Consider the following 18,541-nt stretch of genomic DNA (forward strand, 5'->3'; position numbering starts at 1 on the left):
ACGTGTATATTTTTAAACAGCAAATTAATAAAAGAAAATGATATTTGTATTAGTTGATTTAGCCCGTGTTGGGTTTGGATAAAAATTAATTTTTTAGTCGATTTGGATAAAATTTGATAAAAATGTGTAGTTGAAAAGCTAATAAAATTTGTGAATTCCATAAAATGCATGGTTGAAAAAGAATTTAGAAAATTGAGTCAACTTTATTTGATTTTACCTGTTTTGAAGAAAATACAAATACGAGTGAGTACTAAAATCGTTGCTTTAATACAAGTAACTCGTAAAACCTTGCATTTTTCAAGAGAGAAAAAAAAAAGGTTCTACGGAGGAATATTAATTAATAATTTTAAAATAAAAAAATTGAAAAATGATTTGAAATTTCAAGGATCAATGGTATTTAACAATGTTAACCTTGTTTGCACACTTAACTTTATTCATTTAACAATAGCCGTCCAAGAATTGTTTTCTAGTAGCTCTCATGCCGTGTATTTGATCACAAATTGTCACATCATATTAATCTTTATAAATGTATATATATTATTTGGAATTAGTTACTATATTCCGACCTTTTTTAGGTTATAGATGTGTGACGCTATTTCTTAATATAATTGTTTCTTTAGATTTTCTAGTAAATTGTGATGAAAAGCTGATAAAAATACGTTGAAAATAGAAATCTATTTGTTGAATTGTTGATTTATAAACGTTCACCCTAAAAACTTAATTATGTAAACTCAAATAAATAGATAAAGATATGAATAATTTCAAACGTCATATTATCCATCGGAAAAGTCAATTTTATATTTCTTCAAATAAAAAAAGTCAATATTTTGAATTTGAAAGAGCGTAATTTAAGTGTTACAAGAAATACCAAAAACTCAAAGATGAAAACCTCCATGATTTCCATCACCAAAGAATAAAAAAATACGAAATATAAAACTTTTATTGTGCTCATTCTTTATGTCATTTGGTGTCACTTTCATTTTACATATTTATATTCTTCTCAATCTTAAATCTTTAAAGTGCTTGGCATGCATAAAGTAGTGGAATGGCAATTCCAAATTCTTATGCCATTGTCGTTGGTATGATTTTTTTTCTACGGCAACTTTTCATCATATGATTGGGTTTATAGATACGTTTAATCTATTTTTATTGGATTTGAAATGGTAGTGAGCAAATTGAAATGCTTAAGATGGATTTTTATATTCAAATTATCGTTAACTATGTAAGTCGACACGTGATTTTTGAAGACAAAAATCTTGAACTTCCGTCCAAACGAGCTTCATAATTTATTTGGATATATTAATACATCTTTAATATTTATAAAATTCCGGACATAATCAATGAATAATTTAGTTCGACCAAATTATAGTTAGGTAAAAAAAAATATCGTAAATTAGTTAACGGCTATAACTCGACTATAAAATTGTAAAATGACTAAAATACCCTTATAGTGGCAAGTGTTTGATGAAACAAGATTGTGCCCTATGTAGGATAAATGGATTACAAGAACTCGAAAGCAAGCATAAGATGCCAATACTCGATCCTTTTCAGTTTCACAATCTTAAGATGCAAAGTCCATAATTAAGCCACGTTTGCACATTGTTCCCTTCCACTTCTCAGTTGATGGGGAACATTTAAAAAGTAGGTATAAAGATTCTTATATTTATTTAATTGCAATGCCATAAGTATATCAAATTTTATTGAGGAAAAATATAAAAAATTTAACAATATTTCATGTGTAGTATATTATAAACACAATTAACTGTATGTGAAGATGTTTATAGAGAAATATAGGGAGGGTGAAATTTCAAGAGACTTCAAGGACGACCCTATGATGTGAGAAAAGAGAGAAACTTTATTCGAGGTACAGAAATCACTTTTGAAACGACAATACGATATTTTTATCTTTTTTTTCATCTACTTCTCAAGTAACTAGAGGATTGAAATATGTTAGATAGTTGCCTAAGAAATGTCAATGTCGTGATCGAATGGAATGGATTTAGAACTCGCCTGTTATCACCTTTGAGTTATCAACATATCGATTTTGAATTTAATTCGATTTTTAATATCATTAATTTTTTTATATAATTTTGAGTAGGGATTAACTTATGTTATTTAATATTTGAAAAAGTAAATAATGACTAGTAATAAATTATATGGTTTTCAAAATCAAATTTATGTTCTATATTACCAATTTTGAAATTAATTTCATGTTACAATTATAAATTAAAACCTAAATATGTTTTAGACCCCTTTTGGGAGTGATTTTTCACCCCCAAATAATTGATTTTTTGACCATTATTTCATTATTCCAGCCTTAATTTTTGACTTCTTCTCTCACGGGTAGTCTCCACTTTTATCACAATGATCAAAAAATCAATTCTCAAAATCACTACCAAACATGCCCTAAATATCTTAATTTAGCTTAAATAGAATATTTTAAAGATAGTCTCTGTTTTATAGGTTTCAATTAAAATAATAATGTTGTTTTTTTTATTCATATTGAGAGCAAATTAGGAGATCCAACCAGAAGGCATGATTGACGCTATCACATGGATTGCTCAAGAAATCACATGCTGCATCTTCAATTATATGTCTTGAACTCTCGTTCATGGGTTGATCTCTCGAAATAAAATTTTCCCCTCATTAAAATTTAAACTTTTATTAAAATAATTTGGTATATTAAAGAGGTAATATTCTAAGACGACTCTTGGAAGTTGCTCGAGAGACTAAGAGGTTGAAAGAGAAATCACTAGTCTCGTATGGAATGAGATCAATAACTCTTACAAGAGGAAAAGGAAACCCTTCACTCTACTTATTGGTTGGGAATAGAGGATAAGAAAAGCTAAAACATTACTTTATTTGCTAATCATCGATCCTAATAACGTTCTCATGCCATACACATCGATCTAGAACTTTCAAGGATCGATCAAAGTGAGAGAGCACTCACTATGAGAAAGCCCTTCCCTATCATGTCTCATAGCCTCGAATAGCTCTTTTCTTTTTCTTTCCTATTGCATACTTCTTTGTCATTTGTCCTTCTCCTTCGAGCAGTAGTAGCAATTGTGGAAAAACAAATTTAGATGGCATTTTAATATCTTGAAGACAAAACTATATTAAGTAAATGTCTAATATTTAATTATTTTAGCTTTCAGGGCTGACAAGTTGATTTCTTTAATATGGATGTTTTCAAAACGAAACGATTTTTCTTCGTTATTTTTAAGTGCCTCTAGATTATAATTGTATCAAATTGAGGACAAGATGAACAATCAAGTCCATCAGGACGATAACATTTTTCAGTTTGAATCTCATTCAATTTATAAACACGTGCAATATCATCTCGAACTTAGACCACTCGACAGATCTCGTCCACTTAAAAATTAGTGTAAAAGCTGTAAATCTATCTATATTCAAAAATCATCATTTTCTTACTGGGCCTGTAATTTTTTACAAGTCTACCTTATTGGACTTAAATCCCAATCCATTTAAAAATCAAGATATATAAACTGGGCCGACAACTTGACTCTTGCTCAAGAGAAACTCTGGGTTATTTCATCTTCTTTGCCCCCAATGTGATTCTAGATATTTTATTTCTTATTATCTTTTAAATATTTAAAGGATATTTCTATTCTACAATGTCCAGCACGTGCGTTATGTGAGTGGTGAGTAATGATAGCTACCTAACAAGAGGCCCAAAGCAAAGAAGATAAGAAAGAATCCTTTTGCTTTGGTATGGTGGCTTCAAGAACATGAACAATCATGCAGATTTTGACTATAATGGTTCAATAAATTTCACTCAAATAGACATTTTTCTCTTTTGGGTTTGTTCTGGATTACGATGGATTTGAACTCTTAACGCGTTCATCTTTTAAAAAAAATCAGTTGTTGACGAGGAGAGATTTTAACTCCTCGCTTCACGTTATCCTTTGCAAAGCATACAAAAAAGTCCTTCCCTATCAAGTCGAGTAGCCTCGAATAGCTCTCTTCTCACTCTTTCCTTTCACATACTCCTTTGTCGTATGTCCTTCTCCTTCGAGCAGTAGTAGCAGTTGTGGAAAAATAAATTTACATGGCTTTTTAGTATGTTGAAGACAAAAGTATATTATCAATGTCTAATATTTAATTGTTTTAGCTTTCAAGACAAAATTATTTGATATTGACAAGTTGATTTCATTGAGATGAATGTTTTCTAAATGAATGAATTTATCAAATTATAGATAAGATGCACAATCAAATCTATCACATGAGAATAATGAATCTCGTTCAATTCATAAATATGTGCAATATTATATCTAACTCAGGTCACTCGACGGATTTCAGCGATTTTAAAATTCATGTAGTTGCTAATTCTATCTATATTCAAAAATCATGATTTTCATACAATTTCCTAATGATGGGAGAAATAGTATTTTGGTGGTAATGAAGGTTGTGCAGGTTCGGCAAGTGATGGTGGTGGCACAAATCTAATGGCACTGATTTAGTGATGATGACGAAACATGGTTTGTTATAAGTCATGTAATGAAGACAGTGTAATAGGATACGCTACAAGTAATAGTAATGGTGGTGGTTTAACACTGAATGTTACAATTGATTGTGGTGCATGATCGTTATGGTGACAATGAAAATATGCAACAAAGTGAGATTAACACGCTATGTTACAAGTAACGGTGATGATGAGATATCCAAGTGGTGAAATACGTGTAACGCAATATAAAAAAATCTTGAAAATGGTAATTGAGAATAAAATAAGGTTTAAAAGTTTATTTATGAATTGCTCCCTATATAAAATGGCACAATCCAATTAGAGTAATCTTATTTAGTCCAATTGAGATTACAACTCCAGTTTAAGTGGCCTTAATTTGGTATTAAATGATAGATGAAATTAAATAAGTCATTTAATTTCATCTTTCATTTAGCCTATCATCCATCGTCACCTAAACTGGAGTTAGAATCCCAATGGAACTATATACTATTACTCATCCAATTATCCAAAAAAAAAAAGTTAAAAAGTCCTTTCTATTATACGAGTGTATAGTATTCAAGGGTGTATAGTAAATATTGATTATGATATTATACGTCCTTTTCTATTTTGTTTATTTTTTCATTTTTTTTTTAAATTTATCCGAGTCAGTAAAACTTTGTTTATATCATTTTTTTAATGTATAGTAAATATATACATACATTTTTTTTTTTTTTTATAATCGCTATAGAAAAAATATTAATAAGCTGTCATTATTACTATATACTGAAATCCGATATGCTATGGCCCATGGCCCCGACAAGCATCCAATTAATGGGCCCGCATTGTTTTTCTCCCCTTAATTTTTAGGAAAAATTGCAGCCGAGGTATCAAACATTTCGTTTATCAGCATACTTTGTCCAAACCTTTAGTTTGTGCCACCCACGATATCAAACCTTTCAAAAACTCGCAGTGGAAGTCCAAATTGATGAAAATTGTTAATTTGACCGTTTGTTGACCAGATTTAACATTAACTATTATTTTGACTAATTTTAAAAGGATAAAATGATAACTTTACATTTTTCAACCAAAAAAAATAAAAATACAATATATTAATAATTAAATCAAAACACAAAAATACTATTCATCTTCTTCTCTATTCACCCCCTGCCCACCCACTCCACAAAATCAAATCCCACCAAAATCGATCATCCACCCACCCACATTCCTCCACAACAAATCTCCAGAATTTATTCCTCAAAACAAGAGCTTAAACAAATCAATTGCTCGTCCATCACCGCACAAAGTCGGAAGAAGCCTAATGCATTTGCGGACAGACTTTTCTCTCATAAAAGCCACAAGTAGTTGATCAAACAACCTCCTTAGCCTTTCCTTACATGCATCAACCCTACATTCCTCAATTCGAAAATCGAGATCAAAACCAAATCCAACTTTCCCCTTAGCATTTTCAACTTCGTGCAACAATGAATCATCTCTCAAATTTGAACATCCTTCCATTAACTCCAATTTTTTCCCCCCCCCCGACAAATTTTCTGGCTTATGTTCTTTTTATTTTTCTTCCTTTCAAGGTATTGAATTATTGCACCAAAGAAATGAACAAAAACCTACATCAACCCGTTAAAAAAATAACTAAATAAACCAGCAGCAGGAGGGGGTGAATGGAGAAAAAGATTAATAGTGTTTTTGTGTTTTGATTTAATTATTAATATATTGTAATTATTTTTTTTTGGTTGAAAAATATAAAGTTACCATTTTATCTTTTTAAAACTAGTCAAAATAATGGTCAATGTTAAATCTTTGGTCAACTAACTGTCAAATTAATAATTTCCATCCATTTGGACTTTCACCGCGAGTTTTTGAAAGGTTTGGTATCGTGGATGACACAAGCTAAAAGGTTGGACAAAGTCTGTTAATAAATAAAAAGTTTGGTACCTCGACTGCAATTTTCCCTAATTTTTATTAGAAATTAAAATCTATTATTCAACATTAAAATTTATTAAAAACTCAATCCATATCACAAAAATATCTCTGTTTGGTCTTATTATAAATTCAGAAGAAAGAAAAATATCTACATTTACCATTTTCGATATTTTCACAATGCCACTGTCAATTTTCAGAATGCTTTGATCGCCTCTACGAATTATATGTGTTTCTTGTCAAAATTGACAACTAAACTTTTCTGGTTTCCATTTTTCCTGCTTCGAAATATCGTTTCCACTAGTTTTTTTTAGTTTGTAATCCGCGGGGAAGTTACAAGAATCGGTGGCGCCATGAAATTGGGATTGAAATCAAGGTCGCAGCGGGTGATTCAGGACTGCTCAATTGTGATGGGGTCTAGAAAAAGGGGGGAAAATGATTACTGTTGTGTTGATGATGAAAATTTGAGCGAAAATTATTGCAGTTGGTCAGATTTGCCTCCAGAGCTGTTAAGGGAAGTTTTGATTAAAATAGAGGAGTCTGAATCCAAATGGCCTTTGAGAAAACACGTGGTGGCATTTGCTGGTGTGTGTAAAAGCTGGAGGGAACTCACGATGGAGGTTGTGAGAATTCCGGAGTTTTCTGGGGAATTCACTTTTCCCATATCAGTTAAGCAGGTTGAAATCTTTGATACTTTTCTTTAAGTATTTGAAGTTATCAGTTCTGTTGCTTTTCTTTAAGTATTTGAAGTTATCAGTTCTGTTGCTTATTGTTTTCAGCTGCTCTTTTTTTTATTTTTTCTTGTTAGCTTGGATTATGATTTGGGAAAGAATCTGATCCTATTTCAAATATGAAATGCTTCAGAACTAACTTATGGTCTGATAGTTTATTCATTTCATATAACTAAAATCATGGCTCGTAGGTAGGTGACAATATTATGATCGGATATTTTTCATGATAATTTTTATGCTTTTCTACAGATTCTGAAATTTTGGTGTTACTCTGTTTGTATGGTTTTTTCTCTAGCTCTTTGGCACAGCACACTGACTCTTTTACTTAATACTGAAAATGGAATTAAGAAAAAGAAGCCATTTTGGTTGGTGCTGTTAAGTGAATATATATCTGGTTTACGAATTTATTAGCTTCTGGTTGGTGCTGTTAATTTTGTGTAAAACTTGTTTTGTTTTATTGATCTTAGTGAATATATATCTGGTTTACGAATTTATTAGCAGAATGCTATGAAACATAGGGGCTAAAGAAACTGTGTTGTAACATGTTGGTCTGGTGTTAAACTACACTTTGCTACTTGTAACTTCTATTATGTTTACTTCACGTTGAGGTGTAAAACAGAGAGTCACAGTACGTAATCTAAAACACAGGATTGAGTTAGGATAGGTGCATGTGTGAGAGGGAGAGAGAATATAACCTTGACGAATACAGTCTTCAAAAGCTTCCAGATAAAGCAGTGATATTTGCAATGATGATTTTGAACTTCAAAGATGCAAATATCTCATACAGCTTAAAGATTGTGTGTGTTCTTTTGCAGCATGTGCGGCTAACTACAATTGTCTTCTCCCCCATGTTGGATACCCTCAATGGTAAATTAATAAAATAATTTAATAACAACTTAAATAATCAATTAATTTACGAATAAATAATTAAACAAGAGTAAAATTGAGCCGACCTCAAGAACTTCAAAGGGCCATGATCTTGATACTGCAGAATCATAGCATTGATCAATTCTTGATTTCTTTGGTTTTGAAAAGAAAGCTGTAGCTTCTTGATCAAAGTCAACAAACTTTACTTTTTGATGATCTATCAGATTCCAGCTCTGATACTTCTGCTCAAATTCTCTTCTCTTCCCTTCTTCTTCCCATTCTTGAATATATAATCAACCTCATCTTCGATTATCAATGCTTTATCCATCTAAATTTCAACACAATAAATTGTTATATGAAAAATAAGTTGCCAGGTATACTAAGTTGAAGAGGTTTTATATATAATCTGATGGTTATTTTCTTGGAGTATTGTCTTTTATGTAATTAGTTTGTGCATATCTAAAATAATGGCATCCATGTCCTGCGTGCTCGCCAGAACTGAGCTCATACTTTAAAAATTAAAAATATAAACTTCATCTTAAAATGGAAAATTAAATAATCTCAATATATTAAAACTAACCATGGGCCACGTCAACTCCCATTGAAAATATATCAGTACTTGATATAAAACTCAGAAAATAATCCAAAGATAATAGAAATTTCCTTAAAATCTGCATGCAATCGTGTTTTTACATATGTAAAAAAATGTATGTATATACATATACTACTCATAATTTATTTTTCAATGTTCACCTATTTACTAATAACTAATAAGTAAATACAAAATATAACTGTTCACATTTCATTTTTTACTCAAAATTTATTGTTTAAAAACTCCTGATAACCCCCTCCATATAACACAAATCTCTCACACTTTGGTAACAGTTTTGATCGTTATTTCAGAAAATAAAAAATCCAAAAATAGTTCCCATATTTCTATATTTTCATATTTCCATTTTCATTTTTCATTATTGTTTTGATTGGCTCCATCAAACTATATATGTTTCTTGTATAAATCGACAACTAAATTTTTCTGGGTTCCATTTTTCATTCTTTGGAATCTCTTATCTGCAAGTGTCTTGGTAAGGTCCCAGCGGGTGGTTTGGGCTAGCCCAATAGTGCTGGGTCAGAGAAATGGCAAAGAAAAATGATAATTTTTGCATAGATGATGAATTTTTGAGGGAAAATGATTGTTTTTGTCTTGTTGGTCTGATTTGCCTAGAAAACTGTTAAGGGAAAAAGGTGTTGGTGTGTGCTCGTGTGTGCAAAAGCTGGAGGGAACTCATGATGGAAGTTTTGAAAATTCCTGAATTTTTTGGGAAAATTGCATTCCTCATGATGGCATGTGGCCTTGTTGATTGTTGTTATCTTTTGATTTTTGGGGTTATTATTTGTTTGTTTTGCGTGAGTGTGGATAATGATTTTGGATCTTATGATAATTTGAATGTATGATGGTTTAAATGTGCACTGATTTTGATATGGAAAGAGTCTGATCATATTTCAAAGATGAAATGCTTCAGAGAATTAGATTGGTTTGGTTGTTTATCCATTTTGTATGATGAAAATCTTGGTATAGGTAGGTGATATTATTGTGATCGAGGGTTTTGTCATGATAATTTTTAGGATTTTCTAAAAATTTTCAAGTTTAGGTGTCCTTATGTTTTTCTCTTTAGCTCTTTGCTTATCATACTGAATCTTTTACTTAATGCTGAAAAAGAGTTAAAGATAAAGAAGCCATTTTGGTTGGTGCTGTTAATTTTGTGTAAAATTTGTTTTATTTTATTGATCTTAAAGAGTATAAATCTGGGTTATGAATTTATAGGGTGTTTGGGACTCATTTTCATATAAAAATGCATTTTTATAACAGTAAAATGATGGGAAATGTATGGTTGAAAAATGAGAAAAAGTTTTTGATTTACGTGTAATATTATTTTAATAAAGAATGTGTGGTTAAAAAGAATAGAGATAAAAATACATTTTGAAGAAAATGGGTACCAAACGGGGCCTTATTATAATAATTCTCTGAGCACGAATATAATTTTCAAAATTTCTAAAAGTCATTCAAGAAAATTTCTGTTAGTTCCAATTCAATCTATATAAACTTCGATGAATGATCAAACACAAGTACAAATCTAATGTAAGTTTCCCCCATTTTACTTATTTGGCATAGCATAGTGAAAACTTCACTTAATTCTGAAAAATGAAACCAAAGAATTAAGAATTTGGAGATGGTGTTACATTCGCTTATATAGTATAGTGGCCTTAAGATACATTAATTTTGTGGACAAATTTATGAAAGAATTCTCAGGCATGAATTTCAAATTTCATTGAATCCATTTAAGTTCTGGCATTGTCAGCTTTTAATTTTGTCTGGAGAAAGATTTATTGCAAGCACTAATCAGCTATATAGCCTGTTGCCACAAGAGCATTGAAATTCCTAATGAAGTTGTGATTGTTTGTTATGATTTGCGTAGTTTGTCTTAAATGGGGTATTTTACACACTCTTTGCCTTGTGGCATTGAATAAGACTCTCATAACCAAAATTACAGCATTTGGCAAAATTGTTTTTTATTTACCCGAAGGAGAGAATTGAACAACTAAAACATCAAAGCTCATTTAGTTCGCAATCTTGTTGTATTAATTAGGCTCATTGCCATAACTGACCAAATTATATTTGCAAAATACTTCCCTGTGTCATTCTCTGCTTATTTCATCTGCCAAGAACAATTACAAATGAATTTTTAGTTAAGATTTCTAGGTACAAGATATAAACGATTTGTTCTTAACACATTTGACTTTCTTGCATTCTTTTTTTTGAAAGGTAATCAAATATTTTATTAATCAGACTTTCTTGCCTTCTGAAAAACTCTTTTCTGCTGTGCAGCCTGGCCCAAGAGAGTCTCTCCTTCAGTGTTTTATAAAACGGAACCCGTCCACACAGACGTATTATCTTAACCAGAGTTTAACTCGAGGTGGGCAATTGTTATTTCCACTATATCTTGGATTCCACATATTTCCAAAGCTAATCCTCCCCTTCTGCTGATCCTCTCTAGTTTAATTAGAGCTTTCATGTGTTCTGCTAATCACTCTACTTGTACTGAAGTTTCGTGTTCGTTGCTAAACTTTATTTTATTCCAAAGTATTGACTGAAGTCTGTATTTTGTTTCAGTTTGGTCACCTAGTTAAATCTTGTCAGTTTTCGTTATGGAATGTCTGACGTGGGGCGACATGTGAGGCGACATCAAAATGGAGGCCTTCCATATTGGACGCTTCAATGGGAAAGCTAACGGATTTTAACTTAGCTACAAACTGAAACAAAAAGCAAACTTCATCGATAAATATGGAACAAAATAAAGTTTTGTGACTAATATAAAACTTTGTTATGAGCTGAGTGATTAACTGTGTTTTTGACCCATTTTCCATTTATATATTGTCTATTACTACAGGATACGTAGCCTTGTATCTTTCTAAAATTAAAAATAAGAGCATTTACAGGACGTGACTTGCTTCACTCTGATACTCATTTTTTGGTCTATGGCAGCACTGCGTGACAATGGGAAGTTTCTTCTTGCAGCTCGTAAGTGTCGGAGACCAACCTGCACGGACTACATCATTTCTCTATGTGCTGATGACATGTCTAAGGGAAGCGGCAATTACATAGGAAAACTAAGGTGTCATTTAAGCTGTTATCTCGTTTTACACAATTTATGTTGTTTGAAGTGGATTGATGACAAAAGGTTCTTACTTCACCAGATCAAATTTCCTGGGAACCAAGTTTGTTGTATATGATGCTTTGCCTCCTGCCGGAGCCAAAATGGTGAAAAGTAATTCCACTCGAACAGGTGGCACTGCCCAAGTTTCTGCTGGCAACCATCCAGTAGCTCACATATCGTACGAGTTGAATGCGCTCGGAGCCAGGTTAGACATATTTACGCCACATTACAATAGATAACCTAACCAGTAGCTCACATATCGTCTGGCATTTTTGTTTGATTTGGTAAATTGGGTTTTGTGCATTTAAGATAAAATTTCATGAAAATTAGCATGTTATTGAAGGACTAAATTCCAGAATATATCAACAATTTTATTTTAAGACATTTACATCACTTCGAGGTATATGAATGATACTTTTATCATGTTCTTAAACATTCTTCGAAGGGAGGAGAATTAACAAGATCATACTCTTCTTTAACTTTTGTGGGATTCCCTCGGGAGATATGAATGATGTTTTACCATGTTTTTGGGTATACGAAACAAATTTGTTAATAATATATCAATAATTCTATGTAACATTCAGGGGTCCAAGAAGAATGCAGTGCGTTATGGATGCAATCCCAGCTTCTGCCATCAAACCTGGAGGTGTGGCTCCGACTCAGATTAATTTTCCAATCAGCAGCGCTGAATCCTTTCCAGTAATTCCATTTTTTCGGACCAAATCAAGCCACTCGGATAAAACTCTATCTGGACCATTGGATTGCCAAAGAGATGGATCACTTGTTTTGGGTAATAAGGCTCCAGCATGGCATGAACATCTCCAATGCTGGTGTTTGAACTTTCATGGACGGGTAACTCTGGCGTCGGTTAAAAACTTTCAGCTGGTGGTTTCTCCGGAGAATGGCCAGGCCGGGCCAGAACATGAGAAAGTCATCCTTCAATTTGGAAAAGTCGGGAAAGATGTGTATACAATGGATTACAGCTATCCATTATCAGCTTTCCAGGCATTCGCCATTTGTCTTAGCAGCTTTGATACTAAAATTGCTTGCGAATGATGTGAATCAGGTACGATTCTGATTCCTTTCATCCATATACATTGATGCTTATGTCCTAATTAAACAGATGATAACACTTCTCATGCATTTTTGATATTGCAGGATTTTGTATTATAATTATGTTGGTATCATATGTTAACAATCGAGTTGATTTCAATTCACATCCTTAGAAGTTGTATGAATTTATTTGTAATTTGCTAAACAACTAAGGTTTCTTTTTAATTTACTGTCTTTTTGTTGTTTGTACTGTCTTTGGACATCAAGCATGTTTGGCTCAGCTTAAGAAAAAAATTAAGTTTTTTCCCGAGTCCAAACATACATGAATACAATACTTTTTTGTTACTTCTAATTAACAAATTTACGTATCTTGGAAGTGACTCTTATTGGGACATGTATACTTATTTCCAACTTTAACCTGTACGAAACTTATTTACTTTTAAATACTTATTAAGCTCAGCCAAACATGCTTGATAGTCATTAAACTCTATGTTTCGACTTGGTGATTGAACAGTGAATGTATATGTGCGATTGAAATTCTGTGAAATGATGCATTTTGGAGCGTTGCGAAGAAGTTGGGATCATCGTATTTTTCTCGTTTGATATTCATGCATAATATCGTGAAAATTTATTTAAGAGTTGTTCGAACGTAATTGAATATTGTTGAAGAAAAACACAAAATAATAAAATTTTGAATTTTACTAAGCTTTAAGCAATCAAAGATAATCCCATTTTCAAAATAAATGTATTTGTAAGCTCTTAATTAGAGATAAAAATGGATGATAGATAAAAGGATCTGCAGATACAAACCGTGACAAATCTATCGGGGAAAAAAATCATACACAGAAAGATTTACGAATGCTTATTATTTTTCACTAGTGTATATTTGTCGATGCAAGTAAGGAAAAAGAACATTTACAACACGAAAATACTCATAGGATCCCAAAAAATAATAAGAACAAGGAATGTGGAAGAAAAGATATGCTTACCTCTCAAACGTTTAATAATTTCCCGGCTCAGATACAATACGCGAATTTGCAAGAGTTTGCTCCTCCCCTTCATATGTTGATCTGGCATTAGTATAGAATTAACGCTATATTATACGATTTCTTTCTCCTTATTCCGACTAGAATCTTTATCTTTCCGAGGATCCTTCTTTGATGGCTTCGACTTTCTTCTCGGAGCACCAACTGCATCGGGTTCCACCAATGGGCCCGACCAAGTTTGCATGGGCTCTTTTGCAGACGACAAATTCATGGAAGTGAATGGGACATCAGGAGGATCAAAGGTCGGGTCAAGGTGATGTGAAGATCCCAATGGATAACCAAGTCCTCCATCCTGATGTGGAGGAGGAAATTTTTCACTTTTGCTCTTTGCATTTGCATGCGTAATTAGTCGTCGTCTCTGTTCACAGGGATAAATAAGTTACTTTTATCTAATTTAAAGTTTCATGCATCATATTCTACAACATAGTATTGCTTTTCTTTTTATCCCTAAATTAGACGACGACAGAGGCATAACTTCGAACTGCGATCCTACTCAACCAAGAACTATGAAGAATCAAATAGAGAAGCTTTCTGAATCACCATATCTAGGAAGACTATCATATAAAATGGCTACCAAAACAACCCCACACTCGTGACAAATGAATAGCCGAGATATTTCTCAAAGTATACAAAAAAGAAGAGATAGTGACGACCACAGCATGTTGGGAACAAAATCGCTTACATCTATTACTATTTCTCAACATGGTTTAAGGCTTAAACCTTGAAGCATGCCTCACTTGAGGCTTTCTTAAAGGCGTTGAATGTCATTTGTTAAAGTTTACACCTCCACTTAATAAGGCTTGCGCCTTCTTATTACCGGCCTCAACCTTTTCAGTTATTTTTAATAGCCAAGAACTTTGGGAAATTATTGTCATTTTCTTTTCTTATTCTTTTTTTCCTATTAACTTCACAGGGAATGGGAATGCAAAAGGGAAGGGAAAGAAGCAAGCACCATTGTAAGTGAAGAAGGATGACAGAATGAGGACGACGATGACAAGCAAATGAAATATGTTGATAATTCTCAAAAAGATCTTGTTAGTAGTAAAGATATGGGAGACTTCTAAGTAGTAGCTACATCTAGGGTAATTTATAGTTTTGTCGTGTAATTAATAATTTGAAAACTTACTAGTCATTTACTGATCTCTACTATGTTTGTTTACAAATTGCACTTTTGATTTTGTTAATTTGTTTTATTATGGATTTTAAAGATGGTTTATTGTTTCTTACCAGCATTTTTTTTTTTTCAAATTAGTTTTGTTTGTTTGTTTTAATACTTATGCTTCTGCTAGCCTTAGAGAAAGTAAAATGTTATGCAGATGCACATAAAATTCCAAGTTGACAACATGCGTACATCAATATTTGTTTGCAGCTCAGCATTGGCCCCAGGAGCAGGGATCGCCCTTGCTCGATCACGAGGACGTGTTTTCTTCACACCATCAGCACTGGCTTTACCAGCAACTCTTAGCCTACATTCATGAAAGTTGGATAAGGATTTCGGGGGAATATAACTGTTCTATTAGCCTTCTTGACAGTACAAATAACAGAAAATATGTTCAAATGGATGGAACATTCGAAACCACACGTATTCTCATAAAATATCCAGTCTGAAAAATTGTATCTTAAATTTTGCTATGCTAGTTTGTTAATTATTTTTTTTGCAAATTACTGATCTTCTTTTATCATATATAATGGCACAAGCGTGCACAATACATGCATATCATCCATTGCATTGAAATCCAACTCCTTTTATCTGGAAAGAAACCAAATATGGAGTTACATAAGACTATAGGACTACAGTTATTTGCAAACCTTCTAGCTTCTTCGTCCCGACGCTTAGCATCCATCTCCTTACTTGGTGGATACTTTGGAAGGCTGGAAGGATCACATGCATAAGGCATGCTTGTGAAGAACTGCACGAATGAACAGAACAGATGTTGTGATGACCAACCTTTTAGCAAGTGATAAATAAAATCAATCCTCGACAAAAATGTCTCTTATCAAAGACTTTGAAAAGGGATGTGATTCTGTGCTTGCTAGGCACAACAAAAATAAACAAATTCATGCAGAAGTGCAAAATAAAAAAGAGAGACAGGAGAGTGCTCCAGAAGCTTGTAAACACTAGCAAATTAGCAGTGGTCTATATGGATATAAAATAAAGAACACAGTTCACCAGAATCTATCAAAGAAGAAGGTTTCCTTTTCCTTTCTCGATTATTTCTTTATTAACTGATCATTTTATTTTAACTTATTGTTGAGGGAGGCTGGGCGCTGGGGGGATTAGATGAAGAAGGTCATTAAGGAAATAACCTATAATTTTTTAAAAAGACGGAAGTACAATAATCTTTAGAAACTCCATCAGTCAGTAAGAGAGCTTACTTCACTTTTTAGCGCATCCGTAGCAGTTTGACGCTCAGCTGGATCAATTGCGAGGAGAGTATCAATTAATTGAAGTGAAGATTGTGGAAAATCTTTAAATGTCTCTGCTATGCATCTTTTATATGCTTGCTGGGGCTTGAATATGGTTGCATGTGGTAGCTTTGACTTTTTCCAATATTCTTCTGAAGGAGAACCGCATAGCTTGAAAATCCTGTGTAGCTGTTCCACCTAAGAAATACCGGTACTCGATGATGTTATTGTTACAAGTTTTGTTCACACACACATATGCTAACTCTGAACTGAGAATCAATCACTGACGGACAAAATTACCCACACAATTTAGAAAAAAGATGCATGCAAAATAATTATTCGTCTCAGGCTAAACCATCGTACATTTTGCAACCACATTAGAAGACAATGAATGTCTAGATCACCAAAATACAAAATCTATTCTTTTGTTGTCTTTTGATGGGACCAAAGCACTCCCCACATGCTTGATGTCACCTGCACTTATCACAAAGATATCATGGACCCAGAATTATGCTACAAAATTCGAATTGCAAATGAAAATAAGTTAGCAAACTTTTAACTGTTTAGTTTCTCATCTTATTGTAAGAGTACTATGTTTCAGCTCACTAAGTAGGCAGAACCATTAATTTTAACGATGTTCAAAGAATGATATAATTGAAATGCTAGGAAGCACCAAATCGGACACACGACACGATACATATATTTTGACAAACGATTTTTAGAAGTACTGAGGCGACATGTCCCCAACATACTAATAATATATATATATATATATTTTAATAATAATGTACTAATAAATTTATTTTTCTCAATTTAAGCGTGTCGACGATGTGTCAATCCATACAAAATCAAAAAATATTTTAAACATTCCACGTGGAGTTCTCGACACGTGTCGGAATGTGTTGACAATTTTTTCAACTATACAAAATCAAAAAAATAATTTAAACACGACACTTAACGTTTTCGACATATTGGTGTCGTGTGGGCGTTTGCCAGCAATGTGTCGGCGACATATACAACTGCATGAAATAAAAAATAATTTGTACAGGCCACTTGACGTTTGCGATGCCTGTCAGTGTCATGCAGTATTAGATAACAATAATAAGAGATCACCAAGTGTTTACATTAAAGAACTTAAATATATACCTCCGTTCGCCCAGTCATAATCGGCTTCCTAGCAAATAACTCTGCTAAAATGCACCCAGCACTCCACAAGTCCACACCTACGCCATATTCAGTGGCCCCAAGAAGCAGCTCTGGCGGCCTGTACCATAAAGTAACCACCCGACTAGTCATGGGCTGCTTATTGTTAGGGTCAAATGTTGAAGCCAACCCAAAATCAGCAATCTTAAGAACTCCTCCATTATTAATAAGAAGATTCGATCCCTTAATATCACGATGTAACACATGGCGGTTGTGGCAGTGTTCAAGACCAGATAATAGCTGGTGCATGAAACATTTGACCTATAATATTCAAAAAAAATGTCAATATAAGATAACAACTACAAATTCTTCAAGTAGCTATGGGAATTAAAAAAATAAAAAAAGGACCTGAGGCTCTGTAAACTTGATTCCGGGGCTAGAAGCAAGGCCAGCCAAATCATGGTCCATATAATCAAACACAAGGTACAAACTACATGACATTCTTGATGTCACTAATCCGTGCAATTTGACAACATTTGGATGATCCAAGCGCCGCAAGATCAATATCTCCCTAGCCATAAATCTCACACTCTCGGGCTCCAAATTATCGAATCTAACCTTCTTCAAGGCAACAATCTTCCCCGTTATAGCATCTCTAGCTTTATACACATTACTATAAGTCCCTTGCCCAATCTAATCATAATTGCCACAAACGAACATACAGAAACAACAAATAAGATATGAATCCACAAACGACAGAAATATTGGGAACAAAAATAATAAAAAGTCTTGCCTTGTCAATTTTTTCAAATGTATCTGCCCGACGAGGGGTCCAGCCATTGATTGCTTCCCCAGCTACCGCAGACAGCCAAGCTGGCCATCCTGCAGCCACTTGCTCGCCATGGATGTTGTTAGGAGGATTACTCAGCTTCGGATTCGGCTTAGACCTTCTCCTCTCGCCTCCTCGAGGCCGTGCAGTCCCATCCTTCTGCTCCTCCTTCTGAACTCCACTAGCGCCGATCCCATCCGCCTTACTTTCCGAAGAAAATATTTTCTCTCTCCTCGCCGATGGCAAGGCCGAATCTCTCTCCTCTTTCTTCTCCCTCCCTTTCCCAGCTACAAAGTCACCTCTAGGAGGCCCAGATGATGAGATCTCTCTCCCAAAAACACACCCCATCTCTCAAA

The 18,541-nt window shown here is 33.4% G+C and overlaps 2 protein-coding genes across 3 annotated transcripts; one reads left to right on the forward strand and one right to left on the reverse strand.

The window, feature by feature from the left end:
• Positions 1 to 6,534: 6,534 nt before the first annotated feature.
• On the forward strand, positions 6,535 to 14,741 carry LOC111366056 (tubby-like F-box protein 3). 2 transcript variants are annotated; one of them, XM_022986703.1, is made up of 6 exons: positions 6,535 to 7,074; positions 10,880 to 10,967; positions 11,537 to 11,666; positions 11,749 to 11,913; positions 12,293 to 12,774; positions 14,721 to 14,741. In XM_022986703.1, the coding sequence occupies exons 1-5, from the start codon at positions 6,751 to 6,753 to the stop codon at positions 12,762 to 12,764; spliced, it is 1,179 nt and encodes a 392-aa protein (XP_022842471.1). In that variant the 5' UTR covers positions 6,535 to 6,750; the 3' UTR covers positions 12,765 to 12,774; positions 14,721 to 14,741. The 2 variants fall into 2 exon arrangements, with proteins under 2 accessions (XP_022842471.1, XP_022842470.1); XM_022986702.1 differs by lacking the exon at positions 14,721 to 14,741 and adding an exon at positions 12,867 to 13,113 and having other exon boundaries at positions 6,536 to 7,074.
• On the reverse strand, positions 13,559 to 18,535 carry LOC111366054 (probable serine/threonine-protein kinase At1g54610). Its single transcript, XM_022986700.1, has 7 exons — positions 18,150 to 18,535; positions 17,765 to 18,049; positions 17,360 to 17,677; positions 16,184 to 16,411; positions 15,617 to 15,717; positions 15,159 to 15,273; positions 13,559 to 14,165 (listed from the first exon to the last, which is right to left on the reverse strand). The coding sequence occupies exons 1-7, from the start codon at positions 18,531 to 18,533 to the stop codon at positions 13,860 to 13,862; spliced, it is 1,737 nt and encodes a 578-aa protein (XP_022842468.1). The 5' UTR covers positions 18,534 to 18,535; the 3' UTR covers positions 13,559 to 13,859.
• Between the last annotated feature and the right edge of the window lie 6 nt (positions 18,536 to 18,541).

The sequence above is a fragment of the Olea europaea genome, chromosome 17 (assembly GCF_002742605.1).
Source record: "Olea europaea var. sylvestris chromosome 17, O_europaea_v1, whole genome shotgun sequence".
In the NCBI taxonomy this organism is placed as follows: Eukaryota; Viridiplantae; Streptophyta; class Magnoliopsida; order Lamiales; family Oleaceae; genus Olea; species Olea europaea.